The sequence below is a fragment of the Rhinolophus sinicus genome, chromosome 3 (genome assembly GCF_057876585.1).
Source record: "Rhinolophus sinicus isolate RSI-liver-muscle chromosome 3, RSI-T2T, whole genome shotgun sequence".
Taxonomy (NCBI): Eukaryota; Metazoa; Chordata; class Mammalia; order Chiroptera; family Rhinolophidae; genus Rhinolophus; species Rhinolophus sinicus.
This window is the reverse complement of record NC_142503.1, coordinates 149,858,679-149,879,012: the sequence shown is the minus strand read 5'-3', so window position 1 is coordinate 149,879,012 and position 20,334 is coordinate 149,858,679. Positions and strand designations below refer to the sequence as shown.

General features: G+C 35.8%; 1 protein-coding gene across 7 annotated transcripts in view; it reads right to left on the bottom strand.

Moving 5' to 3' along the window:
* Positions 1-20,334, bottom strand: part of TCF12 (transcription factor 12) — a 320,504-nt gene that overhangs the window by 197,973 nt on the left and 102,197 nt on the right. For all 7 annotated transcript variants that reach the window (XM_088797234.1, XM_088797233.1, XM_088797235.1 and 4 more), the window contains exon 4: positions 1,169-1,242. In XM_088797234.1, coding sequence (XP_088653360.1) covers positions 1,169-1,242 — 74 coding nt within the window. The remainder of the gene's footprint in view (positions 1-1,168; positions 1,243-20,334) is intronic.

Genomic DNA, 20,334 nt, shown 5'->3' with positions numbered 1-20,334 from the left:
TAAGGTATCCACGATTAAATGTCAAGTTCACAGGGGAGTCAGTAATAAATCCAAGTCTTGTGATACCCAGGGCAGTCAGGGCTTTTTACACTATAACTCAGCTTTCTTAGCACTGACTCCGGAAAAGAAACACTAAAACTTTAACAGTCACTCTCTATATCTTTTTGGATTCCAAATGACTACCCTAGTTCTTACCAACGTATTTAAAATAAATTAAACATAGGCTACAGCCAAATATAATAGCAAAACCCACACACTTTAATAAGAACTTTAACTCAGCATTTCAATGCAAAACAGTGCAACCCTTAGGAAGACTATGAACTTCAATCACATATTGAGTTTTCCTTCCACTTAAGCCAATTTGCTTCTAGGGTCAAGCACCCATAAATTTTATGCTTGTCTCTCTTCTCTTGGTTAATTCTGAGAGAAATAAATAGCTCATTAATCATTCAAAGTATGACCTTTTGGAAAAGGTATCTCTTAACCTCACCAATTTATTGGGGCATCTGGAAGCACAGGGTTTAATTTTATTGCCAATTCTTTGGTCTAATTTGCAATCTCTCAAGTCTCATTTTTTTAAGTTTTGGGGATTTTTTGTTTGTTTATTGTTGGAAAAGGCTCTAACTTTTTAACCTTTCACTGTGTAGTACGTTGGGTTGGTCCCATCTTCTCTTAAGTGCCAACCAAGAAATATCATCTGTTATGTCTGTCTTGATATGCTTCCAAGTGACAGAGCTATACAGTCCCTGATATATAAACAGCTGATGACGACTGGAGCAAGAATGGAAGAGGGGAGACTGGAAGCTGGTACTGTGATAGCCAGTGCCATCTCTCAAAACCAATACACTATACGCAAAGAAAAATGGCTATGTATGGAAAATACGTAGTGAAGATCTTCTAATTTTAGTAAAGAATATTGTAGGTAGTCCAGATGTGCAAACAACACCAAGAATTTTCCCTTCATTGTAGGAGATTAAATAAACTCTCAATGTATGACAGTTAATGGAAATAACTGAATCTACTATGAAGGTACTGGGTATTCTACTATATTCCAACGAACATACATAATCTTCATTTCTCTTAAGAAATAGAGTTCATATATGAAAGAATTTACTTATTTGTCAAATTATCTTTATGGCTTTAATCAATGGTTAAGGAGAAAACTTACTCTAGAGGAGTCGTAAGAGGGGCTCGGCTGACCACTTGTTCCCCAAGATGTTGTACTTCCTCGTTCATCAATACCTATGGAAAGAAGAAAGTGAAAGATATGAATTCAAATGGGTACTATGATGGATTTTTTTGTTATTGTTGTTATGCTTTGGCAAAAAGTACAATTCAGCAAGTGGCAGATGCATGTGCATGGAACTGGCTGCATATCAATCCTTGTCTCAGAAACCTGTAGAAAAGTTACTTCAGAATATCGTCATCACTGCTTCATAGAATGCTCTATATACATTGCAGAATTTCAGAAACAAAATATATCTTTGGTGACTTTAGAATATGGCATAATCTATGTTTCTCCATCTCTATCCCCATTCATTACTATTTCTAAGAGTAGATGAACCCTAGAGCTTCCTGTACTTTAGTACTGCCTACATGAAAATATGAAGAATTCAGCCCATATGGATAAGCCTCAGAAAATGAAGCAAGTCAAACTGCCCAAGTTAATAAAACTGGTTTCTATCAGAGCACTGATTAGATATTCTTAACTAAAGACATTAAACTAATTAAACCAATCAAATATCAAAATTAATCCAAATGACACGATAACTCATCCTAGTAAAATCTCCTCTAAAATCTGAATCCAAATAAGTAGATCCACTCTTATGAAAGTTGCAAAGGAAAACTCAAAGTGAGAAAGGACCAGTAACCATTAACAACAAAACAATTCATTGCGCTCTTTAATGTACCTCCTGAAGCTCTGGCTCTATTTTCACCTTCTAATCAGTCTCTAGAAAAATCTGAAAAAGTTGGAGATCTCTTAATCCATCCATTTCTCCACTTTCTGTTTTGAGGACCAGTCTTTTTCATCCTTGACTCCTAACAGAATACACTTTCCCAACCCCTTCTGAGCTTCTTTCTATGATGAAATACAAATAGTTGACTTTTTTGTTTCAGTCTTGCATGAGAAAACTCTAGATGTTGCAAACACAACGTTCTACTAGGTAAGTTTAGAACCACTTTTTCTTCAAAAAGTTCCTTTAAATCCTCTGTTATTTAGATGAGAATGTGATGTGTAGAAGTTAAATGCCCCAAATTTCCAACAACTAGCCACCATTCCCAAGGCTCTTTCAGAGACAGAATTATCAATTGAAGGGATCAGGGACAAAAAGCATGGAAAGGGAAGTTTGTTTCCAAAGTAAAATCAACTAATTACTAATTCAGTTAGTAGGACACCAATTTATTCTTTTAATGAATCTGTACTTCCTTTATTAAGCGATTAATACAATGTAGAGAAACAATGGGTACCTACTACAGACCACATTCCAGGCACAATCTCAAGTGAACTCAAAGCTTTGAAAACACAGAGATTTGTAAAACACAAAATGTTTTGTTCATTCTTATTCAAATTCGTATTAAATTTCTATATTTAAGAAAGATTATACAAGTTTGAGGAGTATCTTATAAAAACACACTTTGTTACTATCTCTCCAGTATCACTAGTTACCTGTGGGCTATTTTCCAAGCATTTTCCTCACAATCAACACTACAGAAGGGCAGGTAAGATTCTTATGAGACCCAATCCAAGACAAAAGCTATTATTAAACTATAAAATCCATTAATGTAAAACTACTTATGAAACTTCAAATAATTTTATGAAAAGTGTTTGTAAATTGGCTACTGAAAGCAGGTTCTCAAATATTTGTAAACCCATGTTTATGGTGTTACTGTAGGCAAAAAGAATAGGGCCGCTGGAAGAGAGTGGGTAGGAAAGGGAGGAGGAAAAAAAGGGATACAAAGGAAAGAAGATGAGATCATTCTTAAGAAAAGGTGCAGCTACCAGACCAGCAAGAATTAGATTTTGGTGGCCAATAGCAGACCCAGGACTCCATCTTGTTCCTCAAGGTAACTTTAACTAATTATATTGGATGATAAACATTATTAGCATTGTGGACAGGGAAAATCTCTACCCCGTGCCACTGTGACAGTTCTGACTAGAACCAAGTAAGGACAAGAGAATCCCACCTCCCCATGGGAAGGAGTGGTCGTGAAGACCACCCTGGGAATGCCTACAACACCACCACTAAATTTTGAAATTTTGTACCCTCATTTTGAGGGTAATAAATTCCTAAGCCCCTTTGTTTTTCAGAGAAGTTGATCCTCTCCTGGCCTGCCCACTCCCACCATCTTGGGAGTGTAGTATCGTATTTCTTTTACTAAATCCACTGTTTGCTTGGCTTATTTGGTGCGCCCTTGAATTCCGTCCTGTGACAAGAACAAGAACCCATTTCCCAGCAACAGTAGCAGCATTATTTACAATACCTAAAAGGTGAAAGCAACTCAAGTTATCTATTGAAGGATTAATGGATAAACTAAATGTGGTATATACACACAGTGAAATATTATTCATCCTTAAAAAGGAAGGAAATTAATCACATGCAAAAACATGGATATAACTGAGGACATTACGTTAAGCAAAACAAACCTGTCACAAAAAGACAAATACTGTATGATTCCACTTTATATGAGGTGCCTAGAGGAGTCAAATTCATAGAGACAGAAAGTAGAATGATGGGGCTGAGGGGCATGGGGAAAATCATATTTTCATTGAACATCCGTAACATACAATGGAAATTTATTTTGATGATCCTATCCTAATGAAATAAATCAGACCATAATTTATTTGTTTTAGGACTGAACAGTCTTATACCAAATAATTAATAAATGAGGCCTATGTGTTATTTTAAGTACATTTGTAAAAAAAAAATATAGAAAATATGGGTGCCTGCTACAGAAAACATCTCAGACAAAATTTAAAAGAGATACATGAAATTCTGTGAAAATACATACTCAATTCTCATCAAGTGACACTAATTACTTCCACAGCATGACGGAAGAGCAAAATGAGTTAAATACATTGGTAATTAAGCCACCAATGTGGCCAGCTAAAGAGTACTCCATACCAATAATACCGGACATAGCACAGGGCTCAAAGCACATTATAGAATTAGAAGGATGTGGCTAGGTCTGAAACTCAGAGTTCTATAGTTTTATTGTTAACATATCCAGACTCTGAATAGAAGGTTGTGGCTGGCACTGACAAAGGCAAGAGTCATCTTTAGGCATCAATGACTCCTTTCTGCTGAAGACAATGGCTATACAAACATAGAAATATGACAGGAATAATAAACTTTCCAAAGCTTCAGCCATAAGATTAAGGTAAGCAGGAAAAAAGACATTACACATAGAAAATAAACTTAATACAGAAATTATACAAATTGACCAAAATCTGAAAAACAATCAATAAGAAAATACATCACAGTTGCAATACAGTGATTGAGGGAAAAACACTGTTATTAAGATATGTCTAAACCATCACTGCCATATATTTTATTTCCTTCCCGTTTCTAGTCTATGCCTGCCAGTTCAACAATTTGAGAGAAGCTAGTTCCTCAACTGACAGATTAAAAAATGGTAGATGTAAAAGAGAGATTACTAATAATTAAGTGGTAGAAACACTTTGAGACTTGCTTAACTTTCCAATAATAATTCTATTTCTACTCAACAAGATTAAAAGAGTTAATGAATAATTTAACTAATACAGGTATTAAAATGATCTTTTTTGTTTTAACTTTTATATACCCAGTCTCTTAAGTACCTGCTTTTCTGACCAGAACCAATTAGAAAAAGTCCAATACATATTTTGATTCTACATGTCCCATTTTAAAAGACATACTATTTTTATTTAATATTTTCTAGTAAAAAAGGAACATTAAATTTTCGATCTTATATCTGAAAACTGGCTTGTAAATTCAATGAAACGATCTGCTACCTCATTTGTAAAACATTTTAATAGAAAAGTAACTGAATAGAAAAGCAAATCATTGATTACTGCTACAGATATAGGCAGTTCTCTAAGAGGCTGGAGAAGGACTAATTTCTAGAGAAAGAATAAAGGTGGAAACCAAGTTTTTGAGGTATCAAAGAGCAAGACTTTTGGAGGACCAAGTAAACTTCTTGGTAAAGTTCAACATCTAGCATTACTCTCTTTTCTATGAAGAACTCAGATATTAGTCTACCTGCTTCCTCTCCACTAACACCATCTTTTGATTTTGACCAAAAGCATTCTCTTCCTTGAATCAATCAAAAAGTTCTCTCACAGTGTCTATCCCATTCCTTCTTTCATTCTCTAAGCACAGAGTCCTATAGACTTCGCTAGGTTTTAAACCACTAGCAACAACTGGAAACAGATTTTTTTAGGGGGTGGGGGGAATGAGTTTTATATACTCTCAAGACCTGTTGTTGTTTTTTCCCCATGTGGGCCCCAACAGCACAGAGTTTGTGTACATAACGCATTACTCAAGGTTTGGTGAGGCTCAGACAAGACCTGCCTGGAGATAAAAGGGGTGAATAAGGAGCAAAGCTGCAGACCAGTTTCTTCTCCTACTTGCCACTACCAGACCTATCACCAAAGACTGCCACCCTAGGCCAAGACTAGCGTAAAGCGAGAAATAGGTCTGGAATTGGGAAAATGTTTTAAGCAGTAGTGAGCTGAGAAGGGATGAAAGGAGGAAGGGGGACGATACAAAGAATGGAGAAAAGAGCAGTTAGGATATTCTGGCAGCAAAGCTGGTAAAAAAAAAAACAAGTCAATACAGCCACTCTGCTTGGACATCATGCCCAAATCTATCTCTATAAAAAAGGGACATATATAAAGTTGGGAGTGAGAGCACAGGGGTTTGTATATGCGCGCGCTTTTTCTCTCTGTCTGTCGCTCTCTCTCTTGCTCTCTGTCTCTCTCTGTCTCGCTCGCTCTATGTCCCTTGCGCGCGCGTGCGCACACACACACACACAGCCATCGGTAGCACTGTAAAAATATCACATCCTAACACTGTTATAAATAAAGGAAAGATAATATACCTTGCAGAACAGACATCTGCTACAAGGTAATTCAATAAATGATTTGATGAAAGAAGTCTCATTGAAGATACCATAGCTATGTCAGATAACCAAAGGTATGAATGTGTCTCTTCAATAGTTTCTTTACTCAATTTTATTTATGGAGTAATGATATTCCTTTAGAGAAGATTCAAAGGCTGCAATCAATTGTAAAATAATATACGCCTAAAAACCCACCAACACCATTTTTATTATGTTTTTCAGATTTTAGATACTCATGAAATAAATATACACTGTGTTTTTCTAAAAATTCACTGTGATATAAGGTCAATTAGAATATAATGGCAAATCCTTTGTAGTTTTGCTACACATTAATGACAAACAAAACAGAAGAGCTATGGGAATACCAAAATTGTAAGGGAATTTAAAAGAAGTTAAGACATGCTGCCTCAGATGAAGTGTAACATTGGTTATAAAAGATTTATTTACTCATGAAAAATTGAGATTCTGTACAATGAAATGTTAAATAAAAATTTGATTTTTTTTTTTATTTTTATAAAAAAGTATGTAAGAAAATAAGACCAATAAAAAGATGAGAAGGATTTGCCTTCTCAGGTAATCTTTTAAAATTCAATCACAATTGCTATTTGGTACTGTTTCGAACTACGATTTACAACAGGGGTGTCCAAACTGTTTTCAACGTTTTTTACCAAGGGCCATATGCGGTAAAATACACAAACAGCCGGGCCACTCACTTGAGGTGAAGTACATATTTCCTCACCTGGTTTATTTAAGTAAACTAAATATATTTTTGGAATTTGCTGCGGGCCAATTAAAAATGGATTGCGGGCCACAGTTTGGACACCCCTGATTTACAAGTAGGAATATTCTTCCTAGTGCCAAAGTACACTAGAATAAGGTAGTAAACACATGGCTAATTTCAAGAAAATAACTTCGAAAATAACTTTCAAACACAGTGATTTTACTATGTTATTGTTATTAGACACATCACTCTCTATAAAAATGTCCTGTAAAGATACAATTAAAAAGGATATTCCAGTGATTCAATGGAAGAGTTAGAGACGGTCAAAAGGAAGTGATAAGTCTACCTCTTTAAGAAAAAGAAATGGGCTGATGGCCATGGATTGAAACTAAGCTCCCAGAGGGCAAGCAGGTATTTTGTACCACCTTGGAACTGTCTAGTAACTCAGTCTACTGAGGTTTTGCGCTGACTATTTGAAGAGACATTCTAACCCTGACAAAGCTCTAGCGCTATCTCCAAACCTCTAAACTAGCTGTCAAGTTTCTGGAAACAAGGAAAGTCTTCCCACTGCACCTGAGAAGCAACTACAACATTCCTTTCCAATCTAAATACCAAAGCCCTGCGCTTAAAAACCATTACCGGTTGTTTTCTTCCATGGAAGCACAAAGACAGTCAACTCTTTTCAAAAAGGCTTGATACCTCTCTGACGCTGCATGAGCCTCAATAAAAAAATCTCACTACTCAGGCTCTCAGTGGTACCATCCAATTGCATTTACCTTATAAACATTTCCCAAATCTGACTGATGACTCCCTATTTTTAACATGATCATTTCAGTTCCCGCCACCATCATCTCTGACCTATATTATTACTGCAATTGTCTCCTAAAAGGACTCCTTTTTACTGTCATCCTACAGACTGTATTCTCTACATAGGAACTAGAATGACAACACAAATCATGAGCATCTTACCCTCAAAATCTACCGATGGCTTCCCATTGCATTCAGAATTAAATCCACTAGTCTACAATGTTTTACAGGTTCTGCCTCCCACCTCTCTCACTTCATCTCCTACTATTCTTTCTCTTGGATCACTCTATCTCAACAACATAGCCCCCCCCCCCCCCCCCCCCCCCCCCCCCCCCCCCCCCCCCCCGCTTTTGCTCAAACACACCAAGTATGCTCCTCTTCAGGGCTTTTCTACTTGCTTTTGTCTCTTCATAAAATGCTCCCCCGTCCCCATCTGAATGGTCTCTTCCCTTAATTTCCATCAGGTCTCTGTTCAAATGTCACCTTATGGGAGGATGTTTGCTGTCTATCTTTCCCCAATACATTGAAAGCTTAATGAAAAAAAAAAAAGAATGTAGTCTGTTTTGTTCACTGTTATGTTTGATGCATAAAACAGTGCCAGACACACAGAAAGTATCAACAAATATTTGTGGAAGAAATGAATGTATAAAAGCAGAAATGATACAATCAGTTTAATAAAAGTGAAGCTGAAACTGGTTCCCTATTTATTAGCTTATCATTTCTCTTTACACGATAATCAAAACCAATATTCTAAATAACTGAATAGTATTTTGAAAACTCCAGTGAGAAGCAGTTAAGACTGTAAATAACTCTGTGAATTAGAAAAGTAACAACCTCCAAAGAGCAAAAATTATTTAAAAGTTTTAGAGAAAACTAAATCATCACTAGGCTTGGTGGCTACATCACACACAAACCTTAAATACCATGACTCTGAAATTACCTCATCCCATGTCCTATGAAAAATCACTTTGTATTCACTATAGTACAGTGTAAAATACACTGCTAGGAAAGGAATTTTAACTCAAAAATGTTCCAACAAGTTTCATATACTCAGCATGATGTTGGGATATTTACAAATGTGGTTAGAAATGTAATGATTCTCTTGAATTTGGTAACACTCTTTTCTCCTATTTCCCTTAATCAGTTACATCATATTAATTTTCTACCTGAACAATATTTTGAGTAACTATCCCATTTGTTCCCTTCACATATACAGTGCTCTGGTTAAGGTCCTGCGTATTGCTTATTCTTCTATTATGTTCCTATTCCAATCCGTAGTTACCATTGCCCACACATGTATCTTGCCATAAACACAAGTTGGATCATAGCCATTCACTACTCAAATGTGATCCTCTGCTGCTTCAGGAATAACATTCACATTCCTGTGCACGATACTCTACAAGGTGCCTCAATTTACCTTTTCAGCTGCAGTACTTACCAAAAACTCAATGCTCCAGCCTCATCAAGACATTCATCAGTCTCCAAGCACACCGAGACTTGTCACATTTTTATATTCTACTCTTATTATTGTTTCCTAGCCCTAGAATACCCATCCTCATCTTTTCCCCTACCTATTGAATTTCTAATTTCGCATCATCCTAAGATCAAATGCCCTCTCCTCTGAGAAGTGTTCTCCACCAACTAACTCTAATCACATTTCTTCAGAGTCTAATTTGCACTTATTTTTATCTTGAACACTATAGTTGTTTCCATATATATCCTATCAATAAAATGTTATAATAGGGAACATGTCTTGTTCATCTCTATGTTCTTCTGGCACCTAACAGAAGTACTGTATTCTGCAGTAAAAGGTTAATTAACTGGTTAAGGACATATAAAATTAAGGTATTCACATGACACTCTGTCATAAAAATTTAGTAACTAAAGATGGGTTAAAACGGAAGAAATCCAATAATTATTATTTTTAAAGGGAACATTCTTTATCAAAGCAGATAGCAAGTATGTTGGAGGAAATCTCAAAACTGATCTAGTGAGCTCAGCTTCCAATATAATGCACTAAAGCTCCTACAGACAGCTACTATAAATTCTGGGGGGGGGGGGGGGGCGTGTAAATATAAAATAGCTACCTAAAGGCTCTAGAGAGTGAACAAAACCAGGCTGATTTAGGTAGGAAACATAAACTTAGAAGAAAACACCGAAATGAGTTACTCTTTTTAGATAGCTTTTAGGAATCAGCACACGTGAGTTTCCCATTCTTAAAGCTTTATCTTGCAGGCAAGCAGCAGCCATAGCGTGCAGGAACTAAAATTCAAATAGAACACCCACTGTCTTTCTGACTTGAAGAAAAAGAGGACAGAGCCAGGACAACCATAGTCACTAGAAAGTGAGGACAGAAAGCCAAAAAAGGAGAGACATAGAAAAGTGGATTCCCAACTTTTTGGTATATCTCTACCCAAGTCTTCGGCTGAACCCCGGAGCACACACATTCATAGGGCAGGCCCAAGGCCGTTTGCAGCTGAGGCCAAAAGAATCAAATCGAGATTTGAGCAGCTGCCATCCCCAGGCAAGAGAGAGTTTTCACTTTGAATCTAACCCAATTAATTAATTGCTCACTGAAACAAAGAAATCAAAACTCTTTGGAGAAACATGAAAGAAACCAAAATTTACACAAACGACATTCACAATATCTGTGATACAATCCAAAATTCCTTGATAATGAAATGTGACCAAATCATAAAAGAAAAGATAATCAGGAGCGGCCTCAAGATGACCCAGATATTGAGGTTTTCAGACAAGGACATTAAAGCAGATATGTAACTATGTTCAATGAACTGAAGGATATATACTCATAACGCATGAAACACTGAAAATCTCACAGAGGAAAAAAACATAAGAAATGAAGTTTTAGAAATTAAAGTATCTGAAATTTAAAAAAATTCTTGAATGGATTAAGAATGGAGATGACAAAGGAAAAGAGTGAGTGAATATGATGACAGATCAAAGAAATAATTCAATTTGATTAAAAGAGAATGAACAATACCCTAGAGACGTAGGATAGATATTAAAAAGTCTAAGACAGGCATAATGAGAGAACAAAGAGAATAGGGTAGAAAAAATATTTGAAGAAATAATGGCCAAAAAATTCGTAAAAGTGGTGACACACATAAATTTACCAATGAAAAACACTCAGTGAACCCAAACAGGATACATGTAAAGAAAACCACACCTCGGCACATCAGAGTCAAACTTCTGACAACCAAAAATACAGAGAAAACCTTGAAAGTAAACAAAAAAAGAGAAACATTACATACAGAGGAACAACAGTTCAAAATATTGCAGATTTGTCTTCAGAAACTATGGATGTCAGCAGATGTGGAAACACATCTTTAAAATATGGGGTGGGGGTGGGTGGTTGCAGGAGGCCAAGAGGGTTACCAGAATAAAAATATCCTTTAAGAATGGAGGTGAAATACGTTTTCAAGTAAAAGAAAATGAAGAATTTGTTGCCAAAAGAACTGCAGCTATATACTAAAAGAAGTTCTTCAAGTTGAAAGAAATGTTATCAGAGAGAAACTCTTGGATCTTGAGGAAGGAAAGAAGAGCATCAGAAATCGTAAATATGAAAGATTGTTATTTCCTTTTAAGTTCTTTACAAGTTATTTATGTAAAAAATTATAACATTCTCTCATAGGAGTTACAAGGTATTTAGATGTAATACGTGTAACAGCATAAAGAAGGCAGGGTGGGGGATAAATGGATCTATAAGGTTACAAGATTTCTGCATTTTATGTGAGGTGGCACAATATTAACTCTAAATAAACTGTGAGAAGTTAATTATGTATTTAATATCCTTAGAGAGGCATTGCTAAAAAGCCAACTCATAAATTAAAATGGAGTCCTAAGAAATAGTCAAATCCAAAAGAACAGAAGTACAGTAGAACAAAGTACAGACAGAAAAAAAAACAGAAAATAAATTAGTAGATCTAAATCGAAACATACAATAAAACATGCCATTTTTGTCTAGGGCGGAAGACAGAGAAACAATGAAATAGATTCCACTTCTTTCAATGACAACACACCTCATTGCTCTGTAGCTCATCAAGTTCACGCTGATGCTCTTCTTGAACAAGACAATTATATTTGGGTTTGGTGGTGGGAAAAGTAAGATGGAAACACTACAATTGTACTTGCACATTAAACAAAAAACATACAGGACCCTACCACTGTGAAAACTGCATACAAAGGTTTTTTGTTTGTTTGTTTGTTTTTATAGTACCCATTAGGATCATAAGTCAGTACCAGTAAAGCAGCATCTGCATAACTATCAAGTACATTTTAATGGATTTTTGCTGATTACCTAACACAATTTGCTATTTAAAAACAGCTGTGTGAGCAATTACTATTCTTAACTTAATTCCACAAACAATTCTATTCATTTCCTGTAATGAGGCCCATGTACTCCGTGTTCAAGTCTTAGACCATTAATTCCTGTAATGGCAACACACACGGACTCTCCCAGAGGAGCTCCTTAAAAATGTTTCCTTCATATTTTCCTTATATTTAAAAATCTCTTCCTCTCTCTTCAAAGTATCACTCATTTCTCTATAAAACAAAAATTTAAATTGACCACCGTCACTCTTTACAATTTATTCACTCACTCGTTAATAAATCTCTTGCTACATAGTACCTAGCCTCTTCCTACACCACACCAGCAAACACCAAATGGGGGCACACAAAAGGCTCTCAGTAAACATATGTTTACAGGACAAAACTGAACTTTCAGGTCATCAACGGTTATCCCAATCATAAAATAGAAAGGTTCCCTCTTGGTTTTCATTTCTAAGATCTCTATAGCAGAGGTCAGTAAACTTCTCCTGTAAATGACCAGACAGTAAATATTCTAGGCTTTGTGGGCCATACGCTCTCCTTACCAACTATTCAACTCTACTACTGTAGCACAAAGGCAGCGATAGGCGGGCGATATGTGCACAAATAAAGAGTAGTTGTGTTCTAATAAAACTTTATTTACAAAAATAGCTGATGGACCACAGGCTGTATTTTGTTCACCTCTTTGGTGCTCTACGGCATTCAATCCTGTTAACCAACCACCTTGCCTCTCTAAGATTTGCTGACATTAACCTTTGGGCCTCTATTATCACTTCCCCTTCTGTGTAAAACAACTAAAAGTATCTGCTCTTTATCCCGTGTCCTTCTTGTTTTATGCTCTACCCCTTGGATTGCTTGTGCAGTTTTATGATTTTGACTGTCACCTCTGAATTATCAATTTTGAAATGCACATTCCCAGGTTTAAGCTGAGTTCTGTATTTTGGTCTTAAATCAACAAATTTCTGCTGGAAGCTTTCATTTGGTGCTCCTGCCATCACCTAAAACCTATCATATCTAAAACCAAACTCTTCACATAGCCTTCATTTCTTCCCCATAGGCCTTTGTACTCTTACTATTATTTCTAATACTAAGGGTAGTAAGTACTACAATATATAATGGTCCAGGTTGACTAGACTGGTAAACTGGCATCATCTTTAATTATTCCTTCTCTTGTCCCTCCACTAGCCCCATACTGAGTGTTCCTTATGAATACATATGCTGAGGCAGCTTTCATTCCCACTGCCAACTTTTTACTCTGGGCTTTCATGATATCCTACTAAGATTCTTTTGCTAGAGTCTCTCTGAATCTTCTTAAAACATTATTTCATAATACTTCACTTGCTTGCAATATCCTGCCAATATAATCTTCCTAAAACAATCCTTCAAAATACATTACCCATAGATTTAAAAAGTAAACACGTCCAGTTCCCACGACCAATAAAATCCCAAATTCTTCAACCTGAAATGGAATACTTACTCATCTGTTCTATGAATATTTACTGCCAATTATGCTAGGTTTTGTCCCTCCTATGTTTAAAGCCTTTGAAAACCCAGTTATAATTGCCTCTCCTTTCCAAACCCTAACAGTCAAAACACCAATTTCCTACTATGGCATACATACTGCCACGGTGTAGGGAGGATTCTAAGCACTGGTAATACAGAGATGCAGAAGACACAGAGAACCTGCTTTCACGGAGCTGTTGTTCAGTGTCTTATCATTCAAACTCTCAACTGTAACCATGAGGCATACTCATCGCACACAGCACCATTCGTATACTTTTCACTGCTCTAATTATCCCTCTTAGCACTTATATCTCCTTGACAGTTAATTCTTTTTTTATATATAGTTTATTAGGGTGGCAATTGTTAGTAAAGTTACATAGGTTTCAGGTGTACAATTCTGTAATACATCATCTTTATATATCACATTGTATGTTCACCATCCAGAGTCAGTTCTCTTTCCATCACCATATATTTGATCCCCCTTACCCTCATCTATCATCCCCCTCCCCTTACCCTCTGGTAATCACTAAACTATTGACAGTGTCTATGAGTTTTTGTTTCTTCATTTGTTTGTTTTTAATTAAGTCTTAATGGTTTAATGCTTACTATAAATTCTACCTCTGATGTACAACATGCCCAACCTCCCTAAGCCTTACTAGCTTCTCTTTAATACTTGTATCATATTTATGAATCTATGTCACACACCGTAGAAGTTATACTATTCTTAAGTGAACACCATCCAACATGTGGTCTCAAATAATTTCAGAACAAAGATCAGCTCTTACCCTGTATCACCTACAGTACTGAATACCCGGCTGAAGGTAAACAAAAGTTTTTCTATACAAAATGAGATTGTTACTTAATGTAAGGACAGATTTTCTAGCAGCAGCTGTAGCTTTTCACTTATCTGCTTATACTTACTCTCCCCGTCCCACTGGTGAACAGCATCAGTTTGCAAGAAGTCTTCATAAAAGACACAGCTGATGACCAAGGCACAGAATGAAAGGATCTACACCAAGAAGACACTCGGCTGAAAGCCCTGACACCAGCACAATGCTCTACTGGAATGAACTACCACTCCCTTGTTCACACTCCTGTAAAATCATTACAGTAACAGAAAAGCAAAAACTACTGCCATGGACAGATTTTTTGTTTTTCAACTCTTATAATTAGTGTCTAAATTGTAAAAAAAAACAATTTTTAATCATTTAAAAGTATCTACAACTTATAAAGATGAATGATTACACCAATAAGCTGCCACAGCAACCAACTTTTAGAGCTGTTAAAACTAGCTGAGAAAGTTAGATTTTTGCCTATGTAAATAAAGTATATTATTCTTGAAATCTCTAATTCAGAGTATTTTTAGCTTAAAAATAGAGGACTATTTATCAAAATTATTTACCAGAAATTAAAAACATACATTAAAAATGACTTCTACTTATACCAGAATGTAATCTTGACATAAAAATAAGATCTGCACCTAAAATCTTACATATTGCCTATGTAATGTGTAAGTAAAACATGTAAAAAAAATGTGTAAAACATGTAAAATAGTACATTATGGAAAACTGACAGTTTCTTAAAAGACAAAAATACATATACCCAATGGTACAACAATACTATCCTAGCTACTTACTCAAGAAAAGTGATAAAAATATACACCCACAGAGTTTATTACATGAATATTAAGAACAGTATTTATAATAGCTAAAACTAGAAAAAAATCCAGGTGACCATCAATTAAAAAAATGGATAAACTGTGGCTCACTCATTTAATACTGTTCAGCAAAACAAAAAATGGACTAAAGGTATATGCAACAACATGCATAAAGCTCACAAACATTATGCTTAGTGAAAGAAATCAGAGATAAAACATTGATTTCATTTATATATTGATCTAAAACAGAAAAAATCATAGTGATAAAAATAAACTGGTGGTTTCTTGGGTAGAGAGTGACTAGGAAGAAGGAGGAGGGAATCATTACAGGATGAAGAAAGTGCAACCAAATGTTCAGTGACCATTTTCCTGGGGTTATTGAATTGAAAATAACAATTATAAACTGTGGACAAAAGATTTAAAAACAACCATTTAAAGGCAAGGCAGAGTAAACAAAAGTAGGCCAAAACTGGAGAGGATCTGATCAGGGAAAAAACAAAACCACACACGCTGACTAAGATCCCAATCTACGAGATGTGATCAAACAATACAGTAAATGTTTAAATAATTTTTAAAAATTATTACAGTAAAAGATACATTGACATTAATCCCTTTCAAAATACTCCCCCTTGCTTTGAACACACTTATCCCATTGTCCTTGCCACTTTCTGAAGCAGTTCTGGAAGTCCTCTTTCCTAAGTGGTTTTACTTGTGCTGTCGTGGCTGCCTCGATGCCCCGAATCATTTTGACTTTGGGGAAGAGCTAGAAGACGCATGATGTCAGACCTGGTGAGTAAGTTGGATGAGGACACACCATAATGTTTCTATTTGACAGAAATTGCCATATACCAGAAGCGATGTGTGACACGGTGCATTGTCATGATAGAGGATGATTTATGGCACACTTTAAAACACACCTTCTCTCAACCATAATTCACACTTGACTGACTGCACCGAACAAGTTGAAACTTGTCACACACTGTTACTAAGGTTTGACACACCACTCCCCAAATTAAAGATCCCTGCCTTTCCATCGGATGGCACTCAGCAGCAGCATTCACCGTATTTTGTGATCACAACAGAAAGGTTCCGTGTCACATCACTTCTGGTACATGGCAATTTCTGTCAAATAAAAACATTATGGTATGTCCTCATCCACCTTACTCACCAGATATGGTACCGTGTGACTTCTGGCTCTTCCCCAAAGTCAAAATGACCATGAAAGGAAAATGTTTTGAATCAATTCACGACATAGAGGCAGCCACAACAGCACACCTAAAGATACTTAACGAAAGAGGACTTCCAGAACTGCTTCAGAAAGTGGCAAGAATGATGGGATAAGTGTGTTCGAAGCCAGGGGAGTATTTTGAAGGGGATTAATGGCAATGTGTCTGTATTGTAATATATATTTTTTAATTTATACATTCACTGTATTTTTTATCATACCTCATATATGGTTTGCCCAATGAGGACACTCCCCAGTCAGCATTGCATGTGGTGGGTGAACAAGCAGAGAGCCACTGCTTTCTCTGCTTAAAGAACCAGAAATTACAATTTGCACATGTCAGTGTGGCCGCAAAGTAAGGAGAGGAAACACAAAAAGGAAACTGCCACAGTTGGGGAAAGTCTAAAAGTTTACATTTAAACTCCCTTCAAATCTTTGGCTGAACTCTAAACAACATAAATGTGGGGAAGAATAGAAGGAACCCACTCAAATCAACAGCTGGAAGGCTGAAATAACTGAGCATAGATTTCACTGCTGGGTACCACAGATGAAGCTAATTAGAGGGATTTGGTAAATAATTTGAGCTTTCCACAGACCTGCCTTAACAAAGCATAAAACCAAGCCTCAGGATAATTGACCAATAATGTAACTACTTACCAAAGCAAAAACAAAACTGCAAAAGAAAAAAATAAAACTTCTATAATGTATCTTACACATTTTCCAATATGGATAAAAATTAATAGATGTGTGGAGAAATAAAACTGTGACCTATAGCCTAGGAAAAACACTCCATACAAACATATCTCAAGAAGACACAGATGTTGGAATAAGCAAAAAAGGAGTTTAAAGCAGCTATTATAAATATTCAAAGACTTTTTAAAAAGATGATCAAAATGAATGAACAGATGGAGACTCAACAGAAAAAAAGTATTTGAAAATGGAAATTCTAGAATTTAAAATTATAATATCTGAAATAAAAAAATTCACTAAATAGGCTTAAAAATGAAGAGTCAGAAAAAGTTGTAAGTGAAACTGAACATGGATCAACAAAAAATTATTCAACATGGAGTAGAAAAAGTACTGGAAAAAAAGAATAGAGCCTGAATAGTTAGTTACCTGTTAGAGCAGGGGTGTCCAAACTGCGGCCCGTGGGCCAACTGCAGCCCGCAATCCATTTTTAATTAGCCCGCAGCAAATTCCAAAAATATATTTAGTTTACTTAAATAAACCAGGTGAGGCAATACATACTTCACCTCGAGTGAGTGGCCCAGCTGTTTGTGTATTTTACCGCATATGGCCCTTGGTGAAAAACGTTGAAAAAAGTTTGGACACCCCTGTGTTAGACAATATTAAATGGTCTAAAATTCTCTAGAAGTAGATGAGAGGGAAAAGGAGGTAGAAAATTTGCAAAATTTTCCCCAAATCAATGAAAAACATCAACTTGACTTGCAGATCCATTGAACTCAACAACCTCACCAATACACACAATCATCAAAATATTGAAATGCAAACACAAAGACAAATTACATAAATAAATAAAGGCTGACTTCTCAAAAGAAACAATGGAGTCCAGAGACAATGGAATGACATCTTTAAATTTCTAAGAGAAAAAGTAAGTCGTGTCAGAATAATTGCCTAGAGATCTGAATTACAAGATATACTAACTAAAGTTTTCATGCTGAAGAAAAATGACACTAGATAAAATTTGTATCCCCTCCCCCCCAAAAAAAGAGAGAGAAAACAAAAATGGCAAATATGACTATTTTTGACAGATTACTATTTTTCCTCTATTTTCTTTAAAGTGCATGACTGTTTAAAGCAGAAACTATAAAAATGTTGAAAACTTTGTAATATTTTTATGAGAAACAATAAGGGAAAAGGAGTAATACTTTTCAAAATTCTTAATTTTATATTCATATGGTAAAATATAAACTCCATGTAGACTGTGATAAGTTAAGAGAGTATATATATTGTAATGTCTACAGCAACTCTTAAAAGTAGTTAAGAGAGATACACCTAAAAAGTCATTAGGGAAATTAAAATTGAGTACAAAAAAATATCTGATTAGTTCAAGAGGTCAGAAAGGGAAAACTGAGGCACAAAATACTGGCATCAAAGAAAATAACCACATGATGGAACTACGTATGCGTAAATATAACACCTAAGTACCAAATACTGGAGAGAATGTACAGCAACTAGAACTAGAAGTCTCATACATTGTTGCTGTGTGTATAAAACAGTGAAATCATTTTGAAAAACTTTAGCCTTTTTTTAAGAAAGTTAAACATTTCTACATCATGACCTAGAAATTCCACTTTGTATATACCCAAGAGAAGTAAAAACATATATATTCACAAATAGAATTACACAAGACTATTCATAGTAGCTTTGTTCATAATGGTAAAAAACTTAAAACAGCCCTAATGCCTACAGACACCTAAATGGATAAGTATATGATGGTTTATTCATACAATGGAATACTACTATTCAGCAATAAGAACAAACTGCTGTACAGAATAACTTGAATGAATCTTTTGAGCAAAAGAAGCCAGACACAAAAGAGGACATACTATATGATTCCATTTACAGTATAGTTAGCACCCCCATCTGCGAGGGGATATGTTCCAAGACCCCTAAAGTGGATGCTGAGACTGTATATAGTACTGAAGTCTAAGTATATTATATTTTTTCATATATATATATATATATATATATATATATATATATATATATATACAGCTATGATGAAGTTTAATTTATAAGTTAAGCACAGTAAGCAATTAACAACAATAACTAATAACAGAACAATTGTAACATTATACTGTAATAAAGTTATGTGAATGGCTTTGGGGCCATTAAGTAAAACAAGGGTTACTTCAACACAAGCATTGCAATACAGCAACAGTTGATCTGATTAACTGAGATGGCTACCAAATGACTAACGGACAGGTAACTTATACAATGTGGATACACGGGACAAAGGATGATTCACATCCAGGGCAAGATGTTGTGAAATTTCATGACATTACTTTAAACTTACAAATTATTTATTCCTAGAATTTTCCATTTAATATTTTCAGACTGTGGTTGAGCACGGGTTGCTGAAACTGTGGAAAGCGAAACTTCAGATAAGGGGGGACTACTGCATATGAAGTTTTAGAAGCTACAAAACTAATCTAAGCTGATGAAATGAAAATGATGGTTGTATGGGTGAGTGGGGGCTATTGGAAGGGGCAAGAGGGAATTTTATGGGGTATTGCAGGTTAGATCTCCCTGGTAGCAGACCACTGGGAAGTACTGTCATGTTCAATACCTATGAGTTGAAGAAAGCACAAATGGGGAAAGGGAGAAGGTGAATTGTGATACAGCAACAAATGCCTTAACCCAGCACATAGCGAGTTTTCCAGCTGGGGTGGCCCTTAAGAACTGTCCCAAATTGCAGCAAGTGAACCAAAATCTTTATACCTCTCGCCCTACCCTACCATTAACACAGTCATTGGATATAGGTTGGCCCCAGAAAGTGAGTGTGACTGTGGTCAAGATGGCTCCCTTCAGCAGAGGGCAATTCTTAAAGAGGGACTTTGGTGAAAGTCGTCCACCAATACTCAAAGAATTTGAGAAGTACAAGTGTTCAATCCAGGAAGCACTCCGTTTTAACTACTTCATGGAATGAGAGAAATGTTTTAGATCTTGAGTAGAGTATTGGTTATATGGGCGTGTAGGCATTTGTCAAGCTCAATGAATTATATACACTTAAGATGCATTTATTTCACTAGATGTAAATTTTACCCTCTAAAAGCCTCCCCCCAACACCCGTATGTTTTTAAAATATTATACCTTCATTTTGGACACACACACACACACACACACACACACACCGACAAAGAAAAACACCAATTTAATACTAGCATAGTACAACTTAGAATGAAGAGAGAGACACAAGATTACATTTTAGAAACAAGAACAGTACCA